Source organism: Cervus elaphus, chromosome 12 (assembly GCF_910594005.1).
Source record: "Cervus elaphus chromosome 12, mCerEla1.1, whole genome shotgun sequence".
Lineage (NCBI taxonomy): Eukaryota > Metazoa > Chordata > Mammalia > Artiodactyla > Cervidae > Cervus > Cervus elaphus.
The window spans coordinates 65,077,298-65,102,560 of NC_057826.1; the positions used below are offsets into that span (position 1 = coordinate 65,077,298).

General features: G+C 39.4%; 1 protein-coding gene across 2 annotated transcripts in view; it reads right to left on the reverse strand.

Moving 5' to 3' along the window:
- The window catches only part of EIF2AK4 (eukaryotic translation initiation factor 2 alpha kinase 4), a 101,331-nt gene that overhangs the window by 54,415 nt on the left and 21,653 nt on the right, over window positions 1-25,263 (reverse strand). For both annotated transcript variants that reach the window (XM_043919238.1, XM_043919239.1), the window contains exons 4-11: window positions 21,723-21,875; window positions 19,650-19,730; window positions 18,039-18,187; window positions 12,263-12,378; window positions 9,015-9,172; window positions 7,593-8,128; window positions 2,573-2,679; window positions 1,819-1,976 (exon numbers count right to left, since the gene is read on the reverse strand). In XM_043919238.1, the coding sequence (XP_043775173.1) occupies window positions 1,819-1,976; window positions 2,573-2,679; window positions 7,593-8,128; window positions 9,015-9,172; window positions 12,263-12,378; window positions 18,039-18,187; window positions 19,650-19,730; window positions 21,723-21,875 (1,458 nt within the window). The remainder of the gene's footprint in view (window positions 1-1,818; window positions 1,977-2,572; window positions 2,680-7,592; window positions 8,129-9,014; window positions 9,173-12,262; window positions 12,379-18,038; window positions 18,188-19,649; window positions 19,731-21,722; window positions 21,876-25,263) is intronic.

Consider the following 25,263-nt stretch of genomic DNA (forward strand, 5'->3'; position numbering starts at 1 on the left):
TGAAGCACATTCTTGAATTGTTTTACAGATACTAAAACCCCCACCAGATGGAAGAAACTAACTGCATGATGAGCACAAGCATGTAGCCCCCCAGACCAGGTGGAGTCCAAGGACTTAAGATGTTAAGTCCTGTGACACTACCCTGTTACCATGTCATCAACCAATCAGAGAACTGTTCATGAACTGATCACTCACCCTGCGGTTCTTTCACCTTGCCATTAGAAAACTGCTTCCCTGGAATTGATTGGGGAGTTTGGGTCTCTTGGGCATTAGCTACCCTTACTCTTTGCTTGGCGCCTGCACTTTCCCTCACTAAATCCTGGTGTCAGTAGATTGGCTCTACTGAAAGTGGGTAAGCTGACCCAAGTTTGGTCTGGAAACAACTGTGAGTCACTGGCTGTGGTGTGGGGCCTGGTATACTGGAACTCTTAGGAATTCATTTATTAAAATGCAAAGGTGCATGAACAGTAACAGTTCCAATTGCTAATGAAATGCCAGACCTCTGAGCAGAAAGCCCTACCTTAATATGAAAATAGAGATGGGGTGTGAGGGCTGCGAAGTTCTCAAAGTGAGAAACCACAGGAAAAACACGGGGGCTTAAATTACTAAGATGTTTTTGTTATATGAGTTTACTAATCACTCCAGAAGGCAGTGAAGGACAGGAAAGCCTGGCATGCTACAGTCCATGGGGTTGCAAAAAGTCGGACACAAATTTACCAATTGAACAACAACAATAATCATCATTTTTAAGTACTTATAAGGAAATGAAGTTTGATCGTGTTTTGCATTGAAGAATCTAAACATAAAGAAGTTAAAGAAGTAGATCAAAATTATGATGTGAGTTAAAGGGGTAATATATATTTCAATCATCTACTCCTTTTAAAGATAACTGTGATTACCTGATCAGAATATGTCTGCCCAAAGCAGATTTATTTAGTCATCTAATGTCTACACTTTCAAAAAAGTTGAAAATTTTCCATGATATTATGACTTTGTTTTTTGGAAAACTTGCTGAAGTTTGTCTTTCTGTCCCTACTACAGAAAAACTCATTTGCTTCTTTTTTCAGTGTAAAAGGCCTTCCACAGTGAGACAGGCAAAGCTTTTTAATAATACTCTCAGAATCCTAAATAGACATTTGCTCTATTGATGGTGGGCTACCTTCTTATGGGTAAGATGACATATTTCTCATATGGATTTGATAACGGTAATCTGGGCCTGTTAAATTCTAACAAAATAGTTAAATTACACAAAAAAGAACTGAACTCTCTCTCTCAAGGGGAAGATGATAATAAAAGTTGCCCAAATAGCCTGGAATGAGGAAGGCAAGACCTAACAGCAGCATACCTTAATAACGTATCACTAGTTTTCCATCTCGGTAAGAGCTGGAAAATAAAAGCCATTAAGACCATCTGGGCCATTTCCCAGTTTGAATTCCATCTCAGTTCTAACCTTGTAACTCTCTTAGCTACAGCGACTCTAAAAGCAAATGGGAGAAAAAGAGAACAATCTTCTTTCTGAAGCAAAGCACACAAAAACATTCTTCATGCAGAGGTCTTGACTCCACTTGAGGGACTGTTATAATCATGTGGTTATCATGTTAATGCACTGCATCAAGCAAGGGAAGAGGAACGATGCATTCTTTATGTGTCTAGTGTAACTTTAAATAAAGCCTTTAACTACATTAAGGGGAAGATGATCATTGTCTCAAATAGTTGTATTCACTTTCCTCCCTACCCTCAAAATATAAATCCCTACCTTTACAGAGATGGAACAGGGAAGGAGCTCTAAAAGGGGCTAGGGACAACTCTATATCACACCTTGATGACGGCTCCAAAAGCTCCTTTGCCGAGAAGCTGTAATTCTTCAAACTCAATGAAATAGCGGGAAAACTGTCTCTGGGTCTCACTGAAGAACGCAGCACTGGGTAGCTGGTTGCTAGGAATGACAGTCTCCACGTAATCTTGTCCTCCAGAATCTGAGATAAAACAAGAGAGGCAACTGAGTAATTGAAAATAGAGAAGAGCTGCAACATCCAACCACGATACAGGCATGGGAGAAAGGGGCCCCAGCCGAGGAGCTTTAAAAAGTACCTCTTACCTGGCTGACCCTTTAATACTTTCCTCACCTGGTATGCCTTAAAGTAGGTAGAAATATTTAATTAGCCCAAGTCTACAGGGAGGGTAACTGAGGGTAAAGAAATGACTGAGCAACAGAGCCAGGAGCCAGATCCAGGTCTCTTGATCATCCCAGTCTCTACTGAGGCTCCTTCATCTGCTACTTGAGTAACAGCAGGGAAAACTAGTTCCAAGGCAGTGAGGGTGACATGATAAGGGTGAATCCACGTGAAGAGGCTGCACCGCCAGACATTCCATCAGAGGAGCTATGAAAAACCAGGATGGCCAAACACCTCCATGTACACAAGACACAATCAATGAATGGATTTATGTATAGCTCAGCATAAGATAGATAAAATAAATGATCCATGCAGTCCTTTGCAGTCTTAGGTTTATGTAGACTTTCAAAATAATTTATGTTAAATAGGCTATCAGAAAAGAATGGTAACAGACTCACCTTCCGGACTTTGTTCCAGTAAAGGTATTTTAGGCTGAGGATTTATAAAGCTGTGTTTTAACAACTGCTGAGGACTCCATCTTTCCTTGTCATCTAAGCAGACACACCTCAGTGAGAGGGAAAAAAGAATCTCAGCAATGCACAAAATAAATGCTAAATAAAGTAATCCAAGGCTTTTAATTATGGGTTTATCTTTCGAAGATACACATTAGAGAAATCAAGTTACTTGCGGACCAAAATGTGCCCCTAAGTGAATTTAATTTAATAAACATTCTTGCAGGATTTATATGCCAAGCACCAGGCTGCATAAGTGGGAGAATAAAAAAAGTATAGTTTCCAGAGGCCAGAAGACTGACTCATTTTTTAATATTTTTAAAAGCCTAGGATAAGATAGCACAAGTAGGTCATGAATTTTCACTTCCACTAATAGCTTAATGACCTGCCATGCTACCCTAAGCCTTTCTGGGGACCAGTCGTAAGAGTTTCCAAAGGAAAAGCAAATCAGACAGCTAGCTGATGCAGGGCTGGGGCCCAAGGTGACAAACTTTAGATGCAGCCTGTTCATCATAGTTTGAAGTATGCTGGTAACAATTAAGAACAACTTCTCAAAAGTCCCACATTTTATCACCTGCGTATGTGTTCAGTCACTTCAGTTGTGTCTGACTCTTTTCGACCCTACTGACTACAGCCCGCCAGGCTCCCCTGTCCATGGGATTCTCCAGGCAAGAGTGCTGGAGTGAGCTGCCCTCCTCCAGGGGATCTTCCCTACACTGTGTCTCCTACATTGCAGGCAGATTCTTTACCTACTGAGCCGCCTGGGAAGCCCATATTACCACCCAGTTTCTTTTAATTATCATTCCTTGAGCCTTTCTGTTTAATGTTTAATGTTCTAACAAACAATTTGTTTAATAATGAAAACAAGCCATACCTTTAAGCTAGTGTTTTTCAAAGTGGGGGCCCTTGAGCAGCAGCATCAGTATCACCTGGGAAATTTGTTAGAACTACCCATTTTCTACCCTAGTCCTAGTAAATCAGCAACTATGGGGGGTTGGGCTGTAATCTGCACTTTAACAAGCTCTCCAGTTGGATTCAATCCAAGAGAAAGTCTGAGAATCACTGTTCTAACTAATCCAATAAGCTGCTTGGCTTTCATAACAATGACCCAAGTAGCACCGCTTGGTAGCACGTGGCCCTAATTATAAAAAGGTATTTAAAACAATCAATCATCATTGTGAATTATGGACTTAAATCTACACCTATGAAGTGGTGACAGCAACTACCATAAAAGGTAATATTTAATTTTCTCATGGCACAGTACTGAAAAGTAAAGCACTCCTAATTTCATACCTTGAGAGGAAAGAAAAGATTGCAATAAAAGCATTTGTAAAAGATATTGTATTGTCCCCTAAATTAAAAATTAACTTTTAATTACATCACTAACATGTGAATACTTTCTCCTTGCAAATATTAAAACATTACTGATAAGGATAAAGTCTTGGACAACCACTCAAGCAAAAGATATAGTTTTAATTTGTGAACAAAGAGTTAAAAAAGACATCATCCTGTACATATTTTTCATCAACTGCTTTCTTCATTTGACTACATAAAATGTTCTGCACCCAATTTTACTGAGGCGAGGATGTATCCCCACACCAAGAAGCAATTTCCCAATACCAGTTGAGTGTCATACAGCTCAACTCAATTCTGACACTATCTACCTGGAGACAGCATCAGATCCCAGAGGTTAGGGGCTCAGTCCAATGAGACTTCCCTCCCTACCCTGACTAGAGACACCGATAACAAGTCCATGTTGTCACCTGTGCTTCTGACCAATGGGCTACCGATGGAATGGAGATTCCAATGACCTCCTCCTTGGGTTCAATTAACTTGCTAGAGCAGCTCACAGAACTCAGAAACATTTTACTTACTAGTTTAATAGCTTAATGTAAAAGGCTATATAACTCAGGACCAGTCAGCTGGAAGAGATGCAGAGAGCAAGGTACATGGGAAGGGGCTTGGAACTTCCCTGCCCTCTCTGGGCCACCACCCACCCATCACCTCCATGTGTTCACCAACCTGGAAGCTCTCTGAATCCTGTCTTTTTGGTTTTTAACAAAGGCATCACTACATAGGTGTGAACAATTAAATCACTGGCCATTGGTGATCCATTCAACCTCTAGTCCCTTCCCTCTCCATGGAGGGTGGGGGTAGGACTGAAACTTTCAAACCCTAAATCAAATGGTTGGTTCTCCTGGCAACCAGTCCCCATCCTTAGGTGCTTTCCATCCTTAGGTGTCTTGTTATGTTATTTGCTATTATCCCTGTCTTTTGGAGGAAAAGACTCAGAGTAGGGAGTTTAAGTCACTCAACCAGTGAGGGATAAAGGTAGAATATGAACTGAGCTGTCTGGCTTCGACTCTGGACTCTATCCTATCACAGAGACTGATGTGAAACAAAACCTTTCTTCAAAAGATGTTCACCAATAAGTAAAAATGTAACTACAAATGAAATACTACTACACTTGTCTGGGAATGATTTTTTGTTGTTGTTAACTGGGGTTAGACAGCAAAGGTAGTAAAACAATACTATACATCTGCTTCTTAAATAAGCAGTCTATCAAACCACTTTAGGAAGACAGAGAAATATATGACTCAATCTAAAGGACAACCATATTATTAATAGAATAAGAAATGGTGCTGATCTCAAGTTCAAAACTGACAGAGCATAGAGCTGTTCTCTAAGAGGAGAACTAGGAAAGTTTTGGCTACTTTCCTAGTTTCTAAAATAAAGTCCTTCATTTTACTATTAAATATGAAAGATATGTTCTACTTAAACTTCCCAGTGTTTGTTTATATTACTAACCTTTACTCAATTATTCTTGACCAAGGAGGAAGGGCAGAAAGCTAAAGGTGACATTCTGAAGGAAAAAATGAATCTTTCCATGAGTGGTTCTATCCCCATTTTCCCTCTGATGTCCTTTTAGTCAACTTCATCTCAGGGTGCTTTTATAAATAGTTTAAAAGTTCTACTGCATTAAAGAGAAATCATAAAAGATTTCTTTAGAAATTTTAGATGTTTATATACATTGAGAGAATACAGCATCAAGAATCGTTAGCCACTTTCTACAACTTTGTGTATTGTGTCTCTTCTATTTATTTATTTCTTAATTAAATTACAGGTGATTTACAATGTTGTGCCAATCTCTGCTATATAGCAAAGTAATTCAGTTTTGCATACATATACATCTTTTTTAAAAATATTCTTTTCCACTATGGTTTATCCTCAGAGATTAGATATTGTTCCCTGTGCTATACAGTAGGACCTTGGTTTTATCCACTCTATACATAATAGTTTGCATCTACCAACCCCAAACTCCCACTCCATCCCTGACCCTGGCTATCACAGTCTGATCTCTATGTCTGTGAGGCACGTCTACTTCTATTTAATGGTACACACAAACTATCTATCTAAATATAAGTGCAGCTACTTTCACTTCTGTAATGGGTAAGAACAACTGAGTGACAGGAAATAATAATATTATAGATCAGGCCAAATGGCAGCTGGAATAGATGAGAAGAGAAGAAATGTAAAGGGTAAAAGAAATATAGGGAATGATGAAGTGAGTAAAAGTGAATGGTTGGGGGAGAAAAAAAGGTGGAAAATATGATAGTGTCAGAAAGGGAAGAAACCAGTCCAGGTTCACTTCTGCAGGACCAGGGGAATGTCTAGAAAAACCCAGACTAAGGGATCTTATTTTACAGAGAAACTGAGAGAACCAAGGTGTAGCTTAGACAGAGACAGGGCAAAATAAGGAATCACTAAATCGAAGGACCAGGACAAAGACTTTTGGCCAAAGGAAAACCTCAGTAAGGACTATCTCAAAGTAGATAGAACAGACAAATTAGAGGTATGGTTTTAAAGATACAAACTACTATATATAAAACAGATAAGCAACAGATTTGCAACAGATAAACAAAACAGATAAGCAACAAGGTCGTACTATGTACCACAGGGAATTATAGCCATTTTCTTGTAATAACCTACCATGGAGTATAATCTGCAAACATCTTGAATTACTCTGCTGTAGACCTGAAACTGGGCTTCCCTTGTGGCTCAGCTGGTAAAGAATCCACCTCAATGTAGGAGATCTGGATTCGATTCCTGGGTCGGGAAGATCCACTAGAGAAGGGATAGACTACCCACTCCAGTATTGTTGAGCTTCCCTGGTGGCTCAGCTGGAAAAGAATCTACCTGCATACGGGAGACCTGGGTTTGATCCCTGGGTGTGGAAGATCCCTTGGAGAAGGGAAAGGCTACCCACTCCAGTATTCTGGCCTGGAGAATTCTGTGGACTGTGTAGTCCGTGGGGTCACAGAGAGTCAGACATGACTGAGCGACTTTCACTCACCATACCTGAAACTAACACACTGTAAATCAGCTATATCTTAATTAAAAAAAACAAAAACACTTGGCTCTGTAATTAAATCTGTACCTGTAATTTATGGATGTTGAGACTCCTCTGACTAGGGCAAGGAAGTCATTTGCTTTCTACAACTTGGCTGAATGGGACACTGCTAATGAAGGAGAATGGTTAAGAAAAACTAGGGGCAGAATCGTACTCCTAAAGCTGTTTCATAAATGGGAGGTGTTGTCTTTGACCCCTTAGGAGCCAGCAGTAAAGGTGGCCTTTACCATTTGGAATACCTGGGGCATTTCTCCCCCTAGCAGCAGTCCCTACTGACTTCTTAGCGTATACCAGGCAGTCCCCAAAAAGTAGTTTGAAAGTCTATTCTTAAGTCCAACTGAATTTAAAAGAACATAGGAGTTATGAGAACAATAAACCTAAGTGAGAAAATAGAACATATGTGGCTGGGAAAGGACTGGGAGAACAAAGACGTAAGTTGAAACCCGTTCTTCACTTTTCAGATTATACACATGACTTAGATGTTAAGCACATTCAAGCACAATCAAAAGGAAAGGAGTAAAATGCAGTTAAGAGAAAAATCTAAATGACACTCACTTCTTTAGAAAATCTTGAAAATCAGCTGGTAAGTCACTAGGGATGGTCACAGGATACTCTTCACACTCTTGTCCTTGGCTGAGGGAGAGCAGAAGAAGGCCGAGTCGCCAAATATCCCCTTTCTTCCCGGTTTTATAAGGCAGGGCACTGTCACTGAAACGAACCCGGGTCTGCTCAAACACGTCCTCCTTGCAAATGTCTGCCAGGCGCTTAGAAATGCTGTAGTCCGTAATCTTGACGGTGCCCTCCGCATCTACCAGGACATTCGATGCGCTCAGAACCTTGTGCACAACGGAATTACTATGCAAGTAATCGAGGCCTGACAAGAGCTGAGCTGCATACTTGCGAAGCTGATGTACCGGGATGGGGCCTGAGTGGCCCAGGTGGGCTGCGAGGGAGATCCCGTTCGTGTGCTCCACTAAAATATCCACCATGATGCAATCGTCTTGCTCTTTGAGGTTCATCGCAAAGTAGCGTACTATGTTTGGATGGCTCAGTTTCACCAGGGAGCTGAATTCCGTTTCTGCCCCTTGAATCTGGAATGGATAAAAACAGTAAGATGATGATAGCTGGGTTGGTCAGCATTAACTAGTGTTTCACCACAAAAGTGAAATATCTGAATAGAATATGTACTTTCCGACAGCAAGGAGAAGGAATATGCCCTGAACTGAGTCCTCCCCTAAACCACATGGTCAACTTAATAGTTCTTAAAGATGGACAAGTTTCAAAAGCAGTTTCTTTTGCAATATGGCCACCAGAAAAAAGAAACATTAATTTTAAAATAAGTTTTCCTGATTATAAATATTCACTGTCAAAATTTTAATAGGTACTAATACAAAAGAAAAATCCCACAATTTATCTTTATGGTCACCACTCAAAGACAACTGTTATGATTTTGGTGTATTTACTTTCAGTTTTTCTTTTTGTAATAAATACACATACATTTCCAAACATGATGCTTCACCTATTGTTTTATAACCTCTTTATTTATTATGTAGCAATGCAATATTAAATGTTCTCCTTTAGCTAAGTATTATGAATGAATTATACAATTCTCCAGTCCCCTAAAATGCAGTTGTGAATATTTCAAGAGACTGAGAAAATGCAAATGATTGCAAATAGCACAGCTGTGAAGTGCTCTTTAGTCCCTGCTGGAGACAGAGAGCTATTAATGGAATAATAAGAGCTAAGAAAGGAGGTTGAGAAGCAGCTGCAGGAGTCTGGACCATGCTCTGAAAGTTCTGAAAGAGGCAGCAGGGTCTGGGAACACCTATGATCCTCCACCATCCCCTCTGGTTGAACAGATCTCATCGCATTCTGGGTCTTCTTCGCTGGCCAGTCAAATGCTGAGTTACTGGGTCTTGTCGCTGCCTTAAACTCCAGGTTAGTCCTTTTGTTTAGTGAGCCATCCTGGATGCCTACCTGCTTTTTGCACTTATCAATCTTCTCTTTTTCTTGACTGGTAAGGAATGGACCCATTTTTTTGTGCCATTGAAGGACCCACTCATACAACAAGACAAAGTTGCCAGTAGCTGTTTCCAAAGCATTGTAAACTAATTTTCCAAGCTGCTCATCACTGCCTGCACATTGAAAGAAAATATAATTAAGTATCATTGGTATATTTTCTGTGGACATAAAAAAAAAAAAAGGGAATAGTCATTTGTTCAACAATGGATACTATGTACTAAGAAAAATGTGATTTCATGTAATACATGCTCTTTTGTAACCAATTTTTGGTGTTTTAACAATATACTCTGAACTTTAAAATATTAAATTTTATAAAGGGACAATATTTGACAATGAGATCTTAGTATCAGATCAATGTTTTCTTCCACTAGCTGGTATTCATAATGTTATTTTCATAACCACCTCTGACAACTGTGCCTGCTGGTGTGGTAGTGTAATCTTCATATAGCTAAATACCAACTAACATTGACAGAAGGAGTTTGGAACCAGGAATGCTCCATCAATGAAGATTAGCATGCATAGTGAAAACAGCTTTTAGTAACTCAAGAAATTTGAATACATCAATGATCTTCTAAACACAAAATCTGAATATGCTCAGTAAATACGAAGTTGGCTTTGAGGGAAGGAACAAGTCATGAGAGTTTAAATTTGAAGTGCTTGAGAGAGACACATTTATTTCGTGATAGGCATATGGTGTCCACCTATGCCTGGGAGAGCTAAATTTTTGTAATGCCCCAAAATTTTTTATAAAAATCTAAATTTTTATTAAAGACTGTAATAGAAAAATCACCAAAAAATTGGAAGTGGAGAAAAATATCACCCACAATATCACCAGTTTGTCTTTTTCTTCTAGAACCTTCTACCTTTTTTCCCCTAATTTACCAAATTGTAGCACATATAACAGGGTTTCTCACCCTCGACACTACTGACATTTGGAACCAGAAAACCCTTTGTTGAAGGGGGCTGTTGTGTGTACTGTAAGACGTTTAGCAGCAGCCCTCTCCTCTATCCATGAGATGCCAGTAGCACCTCCACCCTAGTGTTAATCATCAAAATATCCAAATATCAACTAACGTCCCCTAGGGAACAAAAGCACCCCAAATGAAAACTACTGATCTATTCTTTTTCTCTTACCATGTAAATAATAGTTTTCCATGATGCTACATTATCTTCATAATGAAAAGTAAAGTAACCTGTATTCACAAGACAAAGTAGTTTTTGCAAAAATAGTCTAGAGAAATGTGGCTGAACTAACTCACCGAGAGAGGCAGTGATCCTTCATAAATATGGGGACAATTTAAGAGATTTTTAATTTTAATTGAAATGATCTGTTACACTAGTTATAAATAATTCTGGACATTCTTAGCTAAGGGAAAATAAAAATAAAAACCCCTAGTGTCTGAAAATCTGTCAACCAAAGTAAGCAACCTGTGGAATGCAGGATCTATGCAGCACATGTTGGAGATACAGGATAGTAAATATTAACGGGATGGAATGTGATGTGATGTACAGAAAGCCTAATTAAATTTGTGAATTATATGGCACAATGTCTTGCAATATATATATCCCCAGCTGGGACTAAGTGGGTATTTTGTAATTGCTGGCTGCATTTTTTTTTGTATTATAATTCTATTATTGCCACCCACCTTTTGCCACTTCTGTGTTGTGGGGATAATAAAAAGGACAAAAGAACACACTGAAACAAGTCTGAAGGAAAATGCTACCATAAGAGCTCAGACTGATACTCCACTGTGTGATCATTTATATAGAAGTCTTTCCAGTGCTTTAATATTAATATACAGGGAATAATATCTGGGGAAATTCTTGATTCCCTCTAGGTCCAACAGCTTTAAATTGAAAAGCAAATGTTAATTAGTTGATCTTTCACAAAACCATTTCTTAAAAAATTAGGACCCATTTTAGAAACTAAACCCATTGTGAGAAAACAAAATAAATAATTTACTTGGTGGTTTTACATTAAAAAAAGTTCAGATTGCAAATGTGTCTCCTAATGAGGGTATTAACAAAGGTGAATCCGTCTAATGAGTACCAAGGAGACTAGGAGGCCAAGGTAAGGTAATACACAGTTGGATTGATTTGCCTTCCTGATTTCCCCAGACCATTAAAAGTAGTGAGTTTTATGTTGCCAATTCATGTGTCAGAAATGCCTTAGAGTCAAGGACAGCCTCAAGACCAAAGCAAATCATCTCTAGCAAGGTCTTAAACCTTCCCAAACGGTGGCTGTGTCTGAGGAGGACAGGCTCTGCCTATGTGCAGAATCCTGCACAGTCCACGCCGCCTCCATCAGCCCAGGTTACGTGGTCAGATCACAGACTCTTCAGATGCTTGGTTTCTTTTCTCTCTACCTGCTGCCCTCTCCCTGGCAACTTCCCTTTCTGTGTACATCTCCTCAAAGAGGAAGGAAAAAAAGATACCTTTAAAAGAAAGCAAACTTGATTTAGGCAATTTAGCTGCCTATTAGCTCTGGTGAGAATACTCATGGGATTGAAAATGAAACTTAACTGTCAAATTCACCATATGCAAGTGGTCCCTACACCAATTAGTGGCTGTATCTGTATGACTGATAAAAGATGATGTACATTTAGAGCAAAGGAAGTAGACACGGAAAACTTGATTTTAATATAAACAATTCAAATAAATTTTTGAACAAGACTCACTACAAATAGCCATCTGCTAAATAAGATGGCTAAACTGATAAATAAAACAAATAGAAAATAAAGTGAATTTCCTGGTCTGGTACAGGATGCCAAGCAAGAAAATGCTAAGCAGGTGGATAGCAAATTAAGAAAATGAGACTTAACCCTCAAAGATCACAGCCATTAGAACTCATTTTTCTAGACATATTTCTTCAGTAACAGATGTACATGATGCAAAATTACAGATTCATAATATTTCAACCAACTTGGTTTTGAAAAGTTTGGCTAATTCTAATGATGACAAATTTTGTCTTTCTGCTAACAATATTTCCAACATCCTGGGGTTTTATTTCTATCTTACAGAAATGGAAAGCTGAGTGACTTCTACTTTTGGTCATCAGTAACAGGAGTTAGAATGATTGTCAGCTTACAGAGTTTTTCTGCAACCACGCTGGTCTAGACGACGTAGTGTCTATTCTCCCCTGTTCCTTCATGACTAACTTGCGTAATTAGAATAATTCAAACGAGTTTAGCTAGTTTACTCACCAATGCATTTCCCTTTGTGCACCATGAGCTGATCAGGACTACCCAGAGAGAAATACAGGATTTCACAAGAGCCAGGAGAATCTTCACTACTACACATAGAATACTGACGTTCTCGCCTTCAAAATAAATTTGGACAATGATTTTTTTTTAAGATTAACACAGGAAATTTGTGCCCCTCCATTTTCTCCTGCTTACTAGTCAATTCACTGTACAATAGCAGTCTCTGCTGGGAATTGAGCTGGAGGTGCTAATGGGAAAGCTGTCCAAGCCCCCACTCGCCACGGAGTCTTCCCCACGTGAACTCTACAAACCCCGTTCTAGATGGGTGCTGCCCTGTATGGTAGCCACATGTGGCTACTTAAATTCAATCACAACTAAATTAAATTAAAAATTCAGTTCTTCAACTTGAGTAGGCACATTTAAGTGCAGGGATTCCTCATTGTATTGTGATATTGTGCTCCACTTTAATGAACTTCACAGATACTATGGCTGCTTTTTTTTTTTTTTAAACAAATTGAAGGTTTGTGTCAACCTTGTATTAATAAGCAAGTCTATCAGCACCATTTTTCCAATAGCATTTGCTCACTTCATGTGTCTGTGTCACACTTTTGAAACTCTTGCAATAGTTAAAACTTTTTCATTATTATTATGTATTTGTTGCGGTGATCTGTGCTCAGTTACTACCATGACTCACTGAAGGCTCAGATGTTTAGCATTTTTTTAGTAACACTTTTAAATTAAGGTATGTGAACTGTTTTTTTTTTTTTTTTTTAAAGATACAGTGCTATCACAAACTTAACAGACTCCAGCACAGTATAAGCATGACTTTTACATGCACTGGGAATCCAAACATTCAAGTGACTCACTACACAGTGATACTCATTTCATTGTGGTGGTCTGCTCCTCCAACATCTCTGAGGTATGTCGGTACTCAACAGCCCCAAGTGACTAGTGGCTACCACAGCGGGCAGCACTGATCGAGAACATTTCCATCATCACAGAAGTTCTACGGAAGTGATTTAACACAAGTCCATGTTGACCCCACATCCTGTGTACACGCACATCTGGAGAAAGCTGCAAAATCGGGGCTTAAGAGCACTACAGATTCCTAGTCACTCGAACTGGGCCCCATACTACAGAATGCCCAACCCCCACACTCAAAGTCTAACCCTTCTTTTTCTCTTTCCCTTTTTTTCTGAGTGGAAAGCCAGATTACAATGCAAAAATTACAACTAAATTGGGAGAGCTCTGCAGGGACGAGGCAAGGAAGAATGCCCTTGATGGTCAGGATAGGACACCTGTTAGAAATGCTATGATGAGGCACAAATCTCTAGGAAGCAGTCCTCTCATTGTGAGTGTGATTCTGACCTCCACGTTCACTGAGACCATGAAGCAATGAGCAGTGAAACCCACACTTTCTGCGGGTCCACCTAGAAAGTTACTTGGCACCTGAGCCATTTTTTCTTTTTCTCAGACTCAGAGGAAGGACAGCTACCCTGTCCTCAGTTCCACCCCTGAAGTCTCCTCTGGGACCCTGATCCATCAGTTAGTCCTCTCTTCTTTATGTTCAATCTGTCCCTCTCCATTGGCTCCTTATCTTCAGCCCATAAATCTCTCCCATGTCCATCCTCCTCTCCCTCAATCTCCTGCACCATCTTGTTTTTCATTTTCTAACTTCTACACTTGCTGTCTCCATGACTGTCCCTTCCATTCACTCTTCATGCTACTGCAAAGTCAATGAAACTGCCACGTACCCCTACTCACTCTCAACTGGATTTTTCTCCTGGGCTCTTTTTTTGGTTGGTGGCATAGTCATCCATTCTGCCTCACTAGTCAAAATGTGCACGTCTCCCTGAGCTCCTAAATCTCCTGCAACTAACTGATTCCTAAGTATGAGCCTTTCTTCTCCAATTTCCCTGCCTTGTTCAGGTTATCACCAAATTTCTCCCCATTATTAACTAGCCTTGCCACTTTCAATTCCCTCCCCTAAAACCCTCCCACACTGCTGAGAAAACCTATTATGATTTGAGTCTCTTGTACTACATGTGTGTCCACAAATTCTTAAGGCCAGGGAATGATTAAGGACATAGAAAGTGAAGTTGCCCAACAAAGGCAAAAGTGCATCAGTGAAAAGCTGGGCCAAGGGGCCAGGTACTTGAGAATCAAGCCTTTAAGCTCTTTCCACTAGAATAGTCAGGGGTTTTCTGCTCTCTTTCTCTTGTTTTACACAGTGGAGACTTTTCATTACATAAAGACTTACTGGTTTTTGATGTATCCCACACAAAAAAGAAGAGCAGAGCTGCCCTGGTTAAAGAGACTGCAGACCCTACCAGGGCCAAAAAGACAATCTGTCCCTTTCTATCATCCTTCCTGCCTCCCTCCCTCCCTTCATCAGATGTTTACTGAGCACCTACCCTGTCCCTGCCAGGCACTGTGCCAGGCCCTGAAGAAAACACAGAGGCAAGAACCCCATACTTTCACAAAAGGAGAAGACAATTAAAAAGCAAACAAATGAATATGAAGTTCAGCTAGCAGTAACTGCTATGGAGAAATTTAATAAAGCAGGAAATTGGAGAACAAGTAGCTAAAGTGTGGGGTGCTCAGGGAAGGCATCGGAGATCACGTGTGAGGGGAGAACTGAGTGATGAGGAGTCGGCCACGCAAAGTAAACTGAAGGAGAGCATCGCAGGTAGAGAAACTGGCAGAGGCCATGAGATGGGAAGGAGCTCGGTGTGTGTGAAGGACTGGGTGATGAGTGTGGCCACCGTGCAGAGGGTGAGGGAGAGGGAGTGGTATGACACGAGACGCATGAGCCGTTCCTCTACTGTTCGCCCCGCTCCCCGTTCTCCACTAGCAGCCAGGAAGAACTTCACTCAGCATGGATCAGGTGATACCGTATTCCTTTTTAAAACCTCAAACGGCTTTTCAGTACACCTGAACTCCTGATTCAACCAACAAGGACCTCACTTGTGATCTGCTCCTGCTGCCCCCTTGAACCACTGTCTCCATAACTGGTCATTCTAGCCATGCTGCCCTGGTTGATGAGCTCTGGGCAGGACCAGCCTAGGCCAGCCTGGGGTCTTCTATACCGGCTGTTCTTTTCAGCTGAGTAGCTGGCTCCTTCCCTTCATCCAGATCCAGTATATGTGCCCCTCAGTTTAAAGCCACTGTCCTTTAGTCACTCAGGATCCAGTTCTTGGACTCTTTCCTCCAAACACCCAATCTAAAGTAACAATTCAGTCTTTCTTCAAGACAGCCAATTAAATTCTCTGCAGAGCACTAGTCATTATCTGACAACTTCTGGTTTGCTTGTGGACAGTCTCTTCCAACTACAATACAAGCTCCATAAAACCAGAGTCTATCTTGATCTTATTTACTGAATCCCTAGGACTCAGAACAGTGTCTGGCCTTTAGCAAATAAGTTCTCATCAAGTATCTCATTATAGATTGTATTGCTTTGAGTCACAGCCAATTCAAATACTGACTGCTGACAATGTTCACGACAAGGTCATGTCTACTAACTCTACTGAAAGTATCTTCTAGTTGAAAGAATAAAATGGAACACTGCTCATTTCCTTTGGCTTTCCAACTTAAAGACTAGTGAATAGCAAGGAAGAAAAAGAATAAAGAGTATGTATGAGATACTTCAGTATATCAAGGAATTTTTATTTCTTAACCAAAGAAGCAAAGTAAACTATAAGAAAGATTCATTCTTTTCTAGTCTGTAGGTGACACAGTGCCAGAGTTCCATACAGGTTTGTACAACAATCTTGGTGAACGATACATGAAAATGACTTCTTGGATTCTCGTGGAAGTGTCATTCTATCCAAGACATATTAATGTCCCTTTTAAGTGCTACATAAAATCTGTTCTACCTGTGTCAAGGAAACAGAGAATTTCCCACCCTTCCTTCAATAAACTTGCTAATAATTACTGATCTCAAAAGCAAATCTAATCTTGGACCCACTGTTTACAGTTAGCCACAAAAATGGAAATAATTAGACTAAAAAAAATTGCCTTTTATACAGCCTTATTCACGGCATTGATTTATTTCCACCATTTCTAACACAGTAGGAATTTGTTAGATAGTTCCTAGTGGAATACTCTGACAGCTTCAAACTATGTTGCCTAATGGAAGCCCAGTTGCAAAAAATAATCTAAATTGGTATAAGGAGTTATAATCTTAAAAAGAAATCATTACCAGAAACTGCATTCAAGAAAACATTTCATTCACCTTAACAGTAAGTGGTTAAATGTTAATATCAAAACATGATTTCTGAGCTGATTTTTTTTTCAAAGTAGATAATTAGGGAAAGAACTGAAATGACTCCTCCTTATAAACAACCTATAACCCAAAAGATTATATAAGCTTTTAGTTTGGTACCTAAAATGTTGGTTTTAAGTGGTGCTTAGATTATCACAAGAGATAGTTTAAATACATATAGAAGCTGAATGATAATACCTGCTCTATTTAATCACCCACCTAATCACAGAAAGGAATTCTGTACTAAAATTCCTTTCTGGTCTACTGTGAGAGTCACAGCAAACATAGAAAGTCCCCTTCATACAAACAAGTTCCATTCTGATAGAGTGTTCCTAAGTCCAATTTGTTCATAAGTCCTACAAAATTAGCCTGGGTATCCAACTAACAAAACTGGCTATACAGTGCTATACTATAGTAGATTTATAATACCTTTTGCACAAGTAATATATAAAAAAAAAATAAAAAAACATTTTTAATCTTACAGTACAGTACCTTGAAAAGCAAGTACAATACAACAGCTGGTACAGGGGCTGGCACTGAGTGAACAGTCGAGAAGAGTTACCGACTGGAGGAAGGAGTAGAGACGGGAGACGGGACAGCTAAGGATCGTCAGCGCCAGGAGAGGGAGGGCAAGCTGCAATTTCGCTCATGCCTGACACTGCCGGAGTGCACGTCTGCGTCTTTCAAAGTCTGAAACTTGAATGTTTGTATGTAGGGGACTTACTTCACAGGGAAGCCTCAATTCTTTAGTGGAAAAGGATGTGGAGGAAGAGACAGTATCTTTCATGTGACCTTTGGTGACAGGGACAACCCAGGAGCCCACCTGTCGAGACGGGGAAGCCCAGTGTCCTCAGCAGCAAGGGGAGGGGGGCCCTGGCAGCAAACTGGGGCTCCCGTCCTCGCGTAAAGGATCTCCTACACCTGTGCCCACGGTGGCGCTCTCCCCACACCTGTGGTGAGACCTAAGGCGTTACAGACTGAAAACAGTGTGAATCTGACTGGATGATGATTCTGATGGAAGAAAAGCTTTTAAATCACTTACTGAATAATTGGGCTTCCCTGATGCCTCAGACGGTAAAAAATCTGCCTGCAATGCTGGAGACCCAGGTTCAATCCCTGGGTTGGGAAGATCCCCTGGAGAAGGAAATGGCAACCCACTCTAGTATCCTTGCCTGCAGGATTCCATGGACAAAGAAGCCTGGTGGCCTACAGTTCATGGGGTCACAAAGGGTTGGACACAACTGACCAACTAACATTGAATATTTAGATCATCAAAAGTCAGATCAAACTGCACTGGAGGCAAGACTGTTAAGGTTAATAACTGTTATATAAAGGGAAATAAAACTGGCTTCGTGAAAGATACGTGGAAAGTATTAAAGCAAATGAAAAATTTTATATTGCTAATATATTAAGATACACAGGCTTTGAAAAAGTTATTAAAATTGTCATGTGACAACTCAACCAAATTTCACTAGAAGTTGTTTTAAGGGACTGGAAATCTCAGGGACTTACCTAGACCTTCCAGAGGAGTTGGTCCGATGTTTACCATTTCCTACAAAGTCAGGAGAGCCTCCATGTAGAATGGCAGCTGTTCTGAGTCCTCCTGGGTCTTTTCTAGAGGTATGATCTTGGTTTGACAAACTAGCTATTTCTAAACGTTCCTTAAAAAAAGAAAAGTAAAACCTACTTTAGACCTAAGTCATAACGGAAGACAATCATGGTAATCATAAATATGTAGAGCATGCAAATTTCATTTAAGCTGAAGATTTTCAAGTGTAATAAAGTTGAACTCAACTTTTTAAAATTAGTGTCCAAATATATACTGTTTCAAGAACTGAAGGTCAAGGTTACAGTTTTAAGAGAATGTGAATTTTATAAATACTTAGAATTGTGGAATATGCATGAAAAGTTAGGGAGAAGAGCAAGAGATGAACAGAAGGAGGCATTCAAACAGAGCATACTCAATATCCTGTAATAAACCATAATGGAAAAGAAAAGAAATGTTCTAGTACCATTTGCAAAAAGGGCTATCCTTTCTCCAGAATTATCTTTGTACCTTGCTCAAAAAATCAGTTATATATAAATATATGGGGTGGGGGTCTATGCTTAGATTATCTCTTCTATTGATAGAACTAGTATTGTTTTATTATCTATCTTGATTCCAATATTAAACTATTTTGAACACCATTTAAAAAAAAAAAAGAAAAAACAGAGAGCAGAGTGGCTGTCAGGAAGGCAGATTAGATGTAAGACAGGTGAACAGTCATATCACCTTAAATTTGTATATAGCTTTGTACATTCACAAAGGGTGGTACATTTTTCTGAAGGAATGGTTACATAAGACAGACAGGAAAGCACTATCTGTGCCACATTAAGGGGGGAAGAAAACAAGTTCAGAGTGTCACCTGTCAAGGTCACCAAGCCAAGGCAGTAAAAAGCCAAAGCTTTCAGCCAGGTTCTCTTTACTCGTACATCAGTACCTCCTCCCACTGCACCTCACTGTTTCCCTTAGGGGAAATGCCATTTCTTTAAAGGAGAATGAGCAAAATTCTCTCTGGATTTCTGCAAACATGTGTAACTGGTTTTCTGATTGAGCTGGACTCAGGAAAAATACAGGACAAAGGACTATATCCTTTTTCCACCACTGCTTTTTAAATCTGTTTTCCATCACTCAATGAAATCTCAGGCAGATCCATCTGGTTTCCATTCACTCTTCAGTATGAACAAATAGTTTTGTTTTCCAAGTAATAATTCCAGTCTGGGTTGATTATCAAAGCTTCAATCTCCCCTCTCCTTCAACTCTGTTGATAAACTACTCTAGTTACATAAGCCTAAGTCTTCTACAGATAATATACAACTCAAAGTTTGGTAACTATCTGGAGAATATAAAATACACAATGAATGATATCTGGTAGACTTTTAAGTGCCTCATTTTAAACTTTACTACTGATAGCAACAAAGGAGGGAAAAAGGAATAAAGAAGAATGAAGGACAGAGGTCCTGACTTCTGAGATATTCAAACATTATGAAGATACAGTAATTTGAATACCATCAATGGAAAGAAAAACACTGTATATTTAGCAAAATATAAACTATTTGACTATGGTAGAAATTCTAGAGTACCTGCTTAGCCATTTCTTTCCTTTTTTTCTCCTCTTTTATCTCTTCTTTCCTTTTCTGAATCTCATGAAGGATTTCACGTTGCTGAAATAAATCATACTGCCATCAAATGCTGATCTCTGAAACCCACACAACACACAAATTCTGAAATCACAAAAAGTCTTTTGAATTTCAGTCCTAAGAGTATGTAAAAGCTTAGTACATACTAGAGTTTCAGCAGTTTTCAGAGTTCTTATGCAGTAGGCTTCCCACTTAAATGGGTGTTAAGACTGTGTGGAGAGGGACACTTCCTCCCCACTTTTATGTGGAGGGACTTGTGGAAGTTCAGAGTCCTAACGACTGGACCACCAGGAGATTCCCAAAGTGGAGGGATTTTCACTGTGGCAACACCACTGGCCTCTCACTTCACTCCACTCTTGACTGAACCCCTCCCTTTTGGTATCTGCCTGCCTGCAGAAAACATGCACTTGCACCTACTCTTTGCCCAGGTGGAGGTGGATTGAGCCGGCACCACACCCATAAGTCACAGACCTTCAGCTGCACTCCCCAACCAGCTTTCTCATAAAAAGTGGCATTTTGATCTATTCATTTGACCCATGTATCTATTACTCAAATGATTCTGAATTTATATAAAGTAGTGTTTTTATGAGCCTCCTAAAGTTCTAGGTGATAAATATCAAAACCACTGAGAGACTAACCAAAAAAAATTACAGCAATAATATAAAATGTAAAAACATACCCAAAACTTACAGGTAGCTCCAGCAGCACACTGAAACAAGACTGTTAATTAAATATCTTTATCTTCTAATTAAAATGTCTCTGCCTAAGAGGTAAGAACTTTAAACTTTAAATGATAACTAGGCTATGCAATTAAATAGGAGATAAACAGTAACAAAATGAATGGAACTCACAAAGACAGTGCTAACATAAGCCAAGGACGAACAAAATGAAGTAGGAAAAAAAGAGCAAGGAATATAACATAAGAAAAGTAGGAATAACAAAATCCTAGAAGTGAACTGTAACATCTAAGGGGAGAAAACTAAAAAGCCTCACTGAGAGATAAAAATATATGGAAAAACTATTCCTGGATCAGATGTCTGATCATTGCCATGATGTAAATTCTGACCAAATGGATATATAAGTACAATTTTACTGAAAATTCCAGAGGCATTGTTTTGATCTTGAGAAAGCAATCCTATAATTTCTCTGTAGGAATAAATGTGTGAGGATAGCTGAGAGAAAAAAAAGAACAATGAAAGATGAAGGGACAGGGGTCCTGACTCCTCAGATAGTCTAATGTTACAAAAGATACAATAATTCAAAGATTGTGGTATAGACCTGAGAAAAAACAGTTGAATTGAACGAAAGAGATAATTCACAAATAGAACTTAGTACAAATAAGTAGGTAAAATACCCTTTAAAGGAAGTATTACAAATCACCTAAGAATGATTATTCAATAAATGTGTTAGGAAAATGTCTGGGGGGGCACTCAGACCCTCATTTTCACAACCTACACCAAAATAAGTTCTAGATATGTAAGTTTATTAAAAGACTAAATAGAAGAAAAAGAACAAAAATCAAGAAGGAAATTTAGATACATGTATTATGTTTGATGAAAGGATTTTTAAAATAACACAGGAATGTACGTCCTTATGCAGACTAAAGAAAAAATACAAATGGTGAGTGAACAAAAAAAGAAACGTTCAGTCTCTGGCTTTGGCGACTCGTTTGGGCATGAGATGCTTGTCCCACAGAGGGAAGAAGGTAATAGCCTCTGAACTCTGCACAGCTTTACAAGCACACAAAGAAGTTTGCTTAAACTGACTTTTTTCTTTCATTTAAAGACCAGAACTAAGGGTTCTAGGGGTAGCACTGATACTTGTTCGGAGGGACTCACTCATAGTATTTATTTCTTGGTTACTCCTAGGGCCTCCTTTCACATGAATTCATGGTTCTTGAATCAAATGCTAAGCAAAACTTAATAAATATGGATAAGTATGTAGGCAGAGACAGAGATTAAAAACCTATAGGGGCTCTCAGTCCTCTGGCTGGCCCCGTGGTGACATGGGTCTCACCTCCTCTTCCTCTTTCCGCTTGGCCTCTAACTGCCTCCGCTGCTCCTCCTGAGCTCGCCTTTCCAGCATTTCTTCATGAAAAGACTTGGGAGGGGGCTTGTTGTGCTCGCAGAGAAATGACTGCACATGGTAAGCCAGTTCAAATATCATCACCTAAACACGTGGATGGAAATCAACCATAAATGATCAAGTGATGCGAAGACAGGGTCCAACGGCGAGACTACAGAAAAACATGCAGACCATCCGAGACCATTCACAATGATGATATTCTTTTTTTTTTTTTTTTAAAACTTGAAAGCGAAACCTATCTTTAATATTGTTTATTGAGGGCATTCTGGATAAGTATTTTTACATAAATGCACAACCTTTGTTAGCCACAAAAGTAGTATTAAGACAGATTTCACCGAAATTTTAAGTCTAACACATAATCTTTATTTTTTTTTTCAGAGCTTAGAAAAAGTTAACTACTGCTCTTGTTACATTTTACAAATACATTCTTTAATATGAAACATTAACCTGAATCACTACTTCCTGTATATAGGTACCTAATAGTACTGGGGAAGAATACTACAGCTACATCCAGGAAGAAGTGGGAGCGCTGGGAAGACTCTTTTCGAGTTGTCAGTTCAATCTAAGAAATCCTTCACAGAAACGTATTTCCAAAACTCAATAGTGAGGTGCAGAAACGAAACAAAGAAATTAAATGTCTTTTAGCAAGCCACTGAAGTGGTCCCAAATGAACTGGTACCACATAATGTGAATCATTTTAGCAATTTCCTCCAGGTTAGGTTGTATTAATACTTTGTACTGAAGCACCTTCTACAAAAGGATACCAAAGAACCTCATATTCTTTTTGATGCGACACATTCTAAATTAGTTATAGGAGGTAATCACGGCAGGCAAAAGCGTTTCAGCACTCATCTCATTGTGTTGCTATCAAGACAAATCACTACATAAATAAAAAGCATCACTTTTCTTTTGTAGTCTTGTTCAATTTATTGGCATTTTCTATATAAATAAATCTGATAATATACTTAAGATTTTTAAGATTGCATAAAAGTAAAAAGTTTTTACTTCTTAAGGTTTTCCTTAAAAGGTTTCCCTGACTGGAAAACCTGCCTATATAAGGACAGTTGAGAAGAGAATAATCATTGCTAACATGAGTGCTTACACCTATTCATGAAGCCTACTGAAAACATTCTAGTGAAGTACACATGCGAATATTTAACGGCCTCACTCTCTACCTGCTAGCAATGGGTCAGCAGAAGGCGGATCAATACTTGGGAAGCATTTCATTTCCACTTAGGGAAGCATTCACAGTATCAAAGGAAAAAGCCTCCCCTCTCAGACATCAGATGTGAATGTAGGAAGCCACTCTCCCCAGCCCCGTGGAGTCATAAATTGTAGCTTGGTTGGTAAATCAACAGAACACATGTTTCTGGACCCACACTGAACAACTATCCCAACCCCAAAGAGGTCAAGACTGCCAAGCGCCTTCTGCAGATGAAGACTGCCACTCTGAAATTTCTTTTTCTTCAATGACAATGAAGCAGATGGAAAGTTCTTGTTTCTAAAAGGACTTAAGGGTGGTCGAAAGTAATAGATGTCACTGTACACAAAAATATACAGTTCTCCTGCTGTTCACCTTTCTCTTTTTGAGAGAAATCACAGAGATTGTTGGCAGCACATATGTACAGCAATGATTGGAGGAAGTTGTATTTTTTCATTGTACTAGAAGCTGTGGCTTTCATTGGATATATTTCTGTTTACAGTTGAGAAACACCAGGCTGGAATCTAAGAGGCAAACTATTGTATGACAAGCTCTCTTACAGAAAGCTGGTGAAAGAAGGCAGTCTCTAGTACAAAACCATTTCTACACCAGAAAGAAGCCAGGAGCCAGGTACTGGAGGACTTTTGCTAATCTTTATAATTCACTAGCATTTTCTATACAAATCTGACAAATCATATAAGACTGGATGTAAATATGAGCTACTCACCATACTGACTCTTGTCCTCCTCTTCCCCACATCTACACAGTTCACTGGCTTGCTTCTCTCAGGCCTCTGCTCAAATGTCACCTTATCAGGGGCGCCCCCGACCTCCTTATCTACAGCAGCTACTCTGCTTCATGGCATAGTACACATCTCTATTAGTCAGGGCTCTCCAGAGAAACATAACCAAATATAAGGGGTGCATGTGTGTGTGTGTGAGTGTTGTGTGTGTATGTGTATATGCACACACAAAGTCGTCCCTTGGTATCCACAGGTGCTCAAGTCCCTTATACAAAATGATGCAGCATTTGCATATCCCCTACACCCATCCTCCCATATACTTTAAATCATCTCTACACTACTTACAACACCTTCTAGAATGAAAATACTATGCAAATGCTATGTAAATAGTTGTTGGCATGCAGCAAACTCAAGTTTTGCTTTTTAGAACTTCCTGGATTTTTTTTTTCATGAATATTTTCCATCTGTGGTTGCCTGAATCCAACTGCTGATGGGTGCTGATGGAGCACCCACAGATACAGGGAGCCAATTACATGTTGTAGAGAAAAAAAGAGAAGAGAAAAGGAGAGAAGAAGAGGAGAGGGAGAAGGGAGAAGGAAAAATCGATTGAGATTAATTTTAAGGAATTGGTTCACAAGATTATTGAAGCTGCTAAGTCCAAATTCTGCAGGGTAGGCCAACAGGCTGGTGACCCAGGGCTGAGTTGATGTTGCAATTCAAGTCCAAAGGCCATCTCCTGGCAATGCCCTCTTCTTCCAAGGAGGCCAGTATTTTTCTTTTAAAGCCCTCAACTGATTGGGTGAGGCCCACCCACATTATGTAAACTGCTTAACTAAAAGTCTGCTGATTTAAATGTTAATTTCATCTAAAAAATACCTTCACAGAAACATACAGAATGTTTGGTCAAATATCTGGGTACCATGGCCTAGCCAACTGACACATAAAATTAACCATCACAACTTCTATTAAAAGAGCTAAAATAAAAAAGTCACAACATTAAATGCTGGCAAGAATGTGGAGAAACTGAATCACCTATATATTGCTGGTAGAAATGGAAAATGGTCAGTCAATCTGGAAAATCTCAGCGGTTTCTTAAAAAACTGAACACAGAGTACCATACACCTACAACTGCACACCTGAGCATTTATTCCAGAGAAATGAAAACATGTTCACACAAAAATCTGACAGAAATGTTTAGAGCAGCTTTATTTTTAACACACCCAAACTGGAAACAATTCAGATGTCTTTCACTGCAAAACAAACATCTTATATAGACATAAGATGGAATACTACTCAGCAATAAAAAGTAACAACTATTGACACATGTGACAATCTGGATGAGCTTCCAGAGAATGATGATGAAAGCAGGGAGCCAATCCCAAAGGTTACATACTAAGATGCTACTTATATAACATTCTTGAAGTGAGAAAGTTATAGAAATGGAGACCAGATTAATGGTTGCCAGGTATCAAGGAGGGCGTGGGGATACAAGGAAAGAAAGTGAAAGTCACTCAGTTGTGTCTGACTCT